At 50.8% G+C, this 3,093-nt stretch overlaps 1 protein-coding gene across 1 annotated transcript in view; it reads left to right on the top strand.

Moving 5' to 3' along the window:
• CENPT (centromere protein T) overlaps positions 1-2,556 on the top strand; it is a gene marked incomplete at its 5' end in the record, with an annotated part of 21,871 nt that extends 19,315 nt beyond the window's left edge. The window contains 2 exons of the mRNA XM_010164904.1: positions 567-671; positions 2,433-2,556. Coding sequence (XP_010163206.1) covers positions 567-671; positions 2,433-2,556 — 229 coding nt within the window. The remainder of the gene's footprint in view (positions 1-566; positions 672-2,432) is intronic.
• Between the last annotated feature and the right edge of the window lie 537 nt (positions 2,557-3,093).

Below are 3,093 nucleotides of genomic sequence, written 5' to 3'. Positions count from 1 at the left end.
GTGGGGAACCTGCTTTGGCAGGGGGGTTGGACTGGATGATCTCCTGAGGTCCCTTCCAACCCCACCAGTCTGGGATTCTGGGATTCTGTAACAGCACACGGGTACCAGTAGCACTCTCTGTGAGCGGGGTGGCTCTGGAGAACGCTCCATGTGCTGGCTGAGGTGAAGCTCTCGGCTGTGCAGTGTTACATCTGAATCCAGGTTTCTCTGCTCTTTGGATCCATGGAGCACGTTACCTTCATGAGCAAACGTGTGGATTGTTTGAACAGGATCAGCCTAAGAGCTGAGAGTCTAATCAGTCCCCAGTGCTGATATTGCGCTTATGTTAACCCCTGTTCTTGGTTGTGTGGGGATTTTGGGGAAGGTTCTGGTTGTTGAACGTGCAGCTGTTGCACAGGGAGCTCGGGCTGGAGCCATACTTCATTCTGTGAGCTGGAGAGTTTCTTCTCCCGCAGTTTTCCCCGGTGGGCTGACACCTGCACAGCGAGCAGCTGTAGTGCCTCTTGCCCTACAGAAGCTCCCACACTCCACAGCCTGATTTGTTTCCCTCCTTAATCCTCCTTCAGCTCTGAGAGATACTTCAAGCAGCTAAGCAATGACCTGGAAGCTTACAGCAGCCATGCAGGGAGGAAGACAGTGGAGATGGCTGACCTGGAAGTCCTCATGAGAAGGTAAAGGGAGGGTTGTTATTAACCTGTGGAAGTGTTTGGTGGTGCTTTGGCAGCCTGGTGAGACTGTCCTTGCCCGGGTGTGCACGAGCAGCCAGTGTTTCCATGGCGAGTGTGGCATCTTGTGATTTACTCTGCGTGATGCCACTTGGCTTTCTGTCCCAGGAGGACATTCGTGGGCTCAGGGTTTTTTTTCACAATGAAGGTGGTGGAGGGGCAAGAGGAAGTCGTGAGGGGTCGGGAGTGTGGGAGCTGTCTGAGGAAGAAGTAAGAGGAGCGGGATGTGTGTGAGGGTGAAGCAGGTTGTGGCTGGGGATGGTGACAGCAGAAAAAGCAGAGTAGCAGCAGAAAAAGCGTGAGGCTGAGCTGCACCGTTTGCTTCCCTGAGTGATCTCTGCTAAAAGCACTTGCAGCTGACATGGTGTGAGTGTTTTCACATGCCCTGCTCTCTCTTTTGGTGACTTACTCTTCCAAACAAAATCCCACTCTTCCTGCTTCTGCAAAAGCTGATGCTTAGGGCTCAAACTGACAGTTCCTCTCCGGAGCAGGAGAATGAGCCTCCAGGCTGGCAGGCCAGGACTGGCCTCTCCTGCCAGCGCTGTTCCCCTGACCAGCAGCCTGGATGAACTGTTCTCAGAGCCTCCCACTCCTGCTCTTGCCTGTGGGCTCCCCCAGCTGCCCCATCTTGTGCATGAATTTGCTTTATCCTGTGACCAAAACACGAGGGATGTGTTCTTAGCTTGAGAGCCCTCTGTAAAACTCTGTAGAGCCTGAAACAAATTCATCACTCCTCATTTAAAGTCATTATTCCAAGTCGTTATTCCTCGTCTCCACTGGAAGAGTTTCAGATGTGATGCTGAAGTCAATCTGAGGGGTTTTGTGGGGCACGTCTAATGAAGAGCATTAGTTTTGCCTGGGCCCGTGTAGATGGAGCTGGTGCTGCTGCTTAAAAAGAAGAATCTATTGCTGTCCTGGTCTGGAGATTGTCATTTTCCCCCCTGAGAGGTGCCTGCTGAAGTGAGCAGGAACAGGCTGAGAGGTGTGCTGGGTGAGCTGCCCAGGTCTGAGGATTCTCTAACTCGTACTCGTGTACCTTTGTCTGGATGTCTTCTGCCCCCTCATACAGGGGTCAGTAATTGTTGCCACTTCATGAATAAGAACAGTATTTCTGTTCCTTCCACAAGGAGAGCATGGATAAATATTGCTTTTTTTTCTTTCTACAAGACCAGGAGATGCTGACGTGTCAGGCCAATCAGCTACACGGTGCACTAGAAAACCACGTGGCCTGCCCAGTTTGAAAATGCCAATCACCTGTGAATTGTGAATGTAAAAAAATCTGCTGGGTCCTGAGCTCTTTGCTTCTGTTACATCATTCTGTGCGGCTCTTTAAATGGTAGAATTGATCCCGTGGCAGGTGGATTGGGAATTTAAAAAGCAGTGACTTTATATTGCAGTATAGATGGATACGCTGACAGGCAGAGTGAGAAACACGTACCTCTGCGGGGAGCTGCCCCGCAGGGGCTCCTGCTCTGCTCTCACATGGAGACCAGCCTGGTGTCTGCGCAGGACCTGGGGCATCACCTGGGGAAGCTGCCTGCAAACAGAAGTCTGTAGCTTTTCTATCACAAGCAGCCACAGCGCTTCAGCTGTTAAATACAAAAACATCACTGCAAGAAAACTTTAAAAACTTCACTCTGACACTGAGTGGAAACACGTTTTGCTAACAGTTCTGTTTCTTCTCTGCTCTCCTCTTTTTGGACAAAGACAGGGGCTGGTGACAGACAAGATGCCGCTGCACGTGCTGATAGAGCGTTACCTCCCTCTGGAGTACAGGAAGCTCCTGATTCCCATGGCTGTGAGTGGCAATAAAGTGATCCCCTGCAAATGAAGGTGCCCCTCCGGCAGCGGCGGTGCCGTGGGTGGGAGGTTGGGCAGAGCCTGGAGGTTGTTCCCTGGGATGGTTCCCAGCAGTAACCGGTGGGGACATCAACGGTCGACGCTCTCTTGAACTGCTGCGGGTTGTGCTGTGGCTCTCACGCCAGCCTGCTGCATCTCACCAGCTGTTATTACAAGTCATTTGACTCTCCTGAATTCTTTTGTTACCTTTGAATACTTGTACAGCTCTGCTGAATAAACTATTAATGTACTCTGCGTGATACAAATGCTGCTCATGTCAGTGAGCTGGAAGGCTGCGGCGTTGCGTTGTTCAGAATGTCCCTAACGTATTTAGCTGTGTTGATGCTCTTCTTATAACTACTTGTGTGCTCTAAGGAGAAGATTTCTGGACTGCCTTGTGTGAAGAAGCGGATCCGTGTTACAGCTCTGTATCTTCCTAGAGCAGGGGCTTCCAAACTTTGGGTCTTGTTCCCTTTTGCCAGTGTATTCTGCTGTGTCAAGAGTAGAATCGTAGAATCATTTAGATTGG

This window comes from Antrostomus carolinensis, unplaced genomic scaffold (assembly GCF_000700745.2).
Source record: "Antrostomus carolinensis isolate BGI_N321 unplaced genomic scaffold, ASM70074v2 scaffold10213, whole genome shotgun sequence".
NCBI lineage: Eukaryota > Metazoa > Chordata > Aves > Caprimulgiformes > Caprimulgidae > Antrostomus > Antrostomus carolinensis.
Note: the sequence above shows the minus strand (reverse complement) of the source record. Positions and strands in the feature narration are given on the sequence as shown.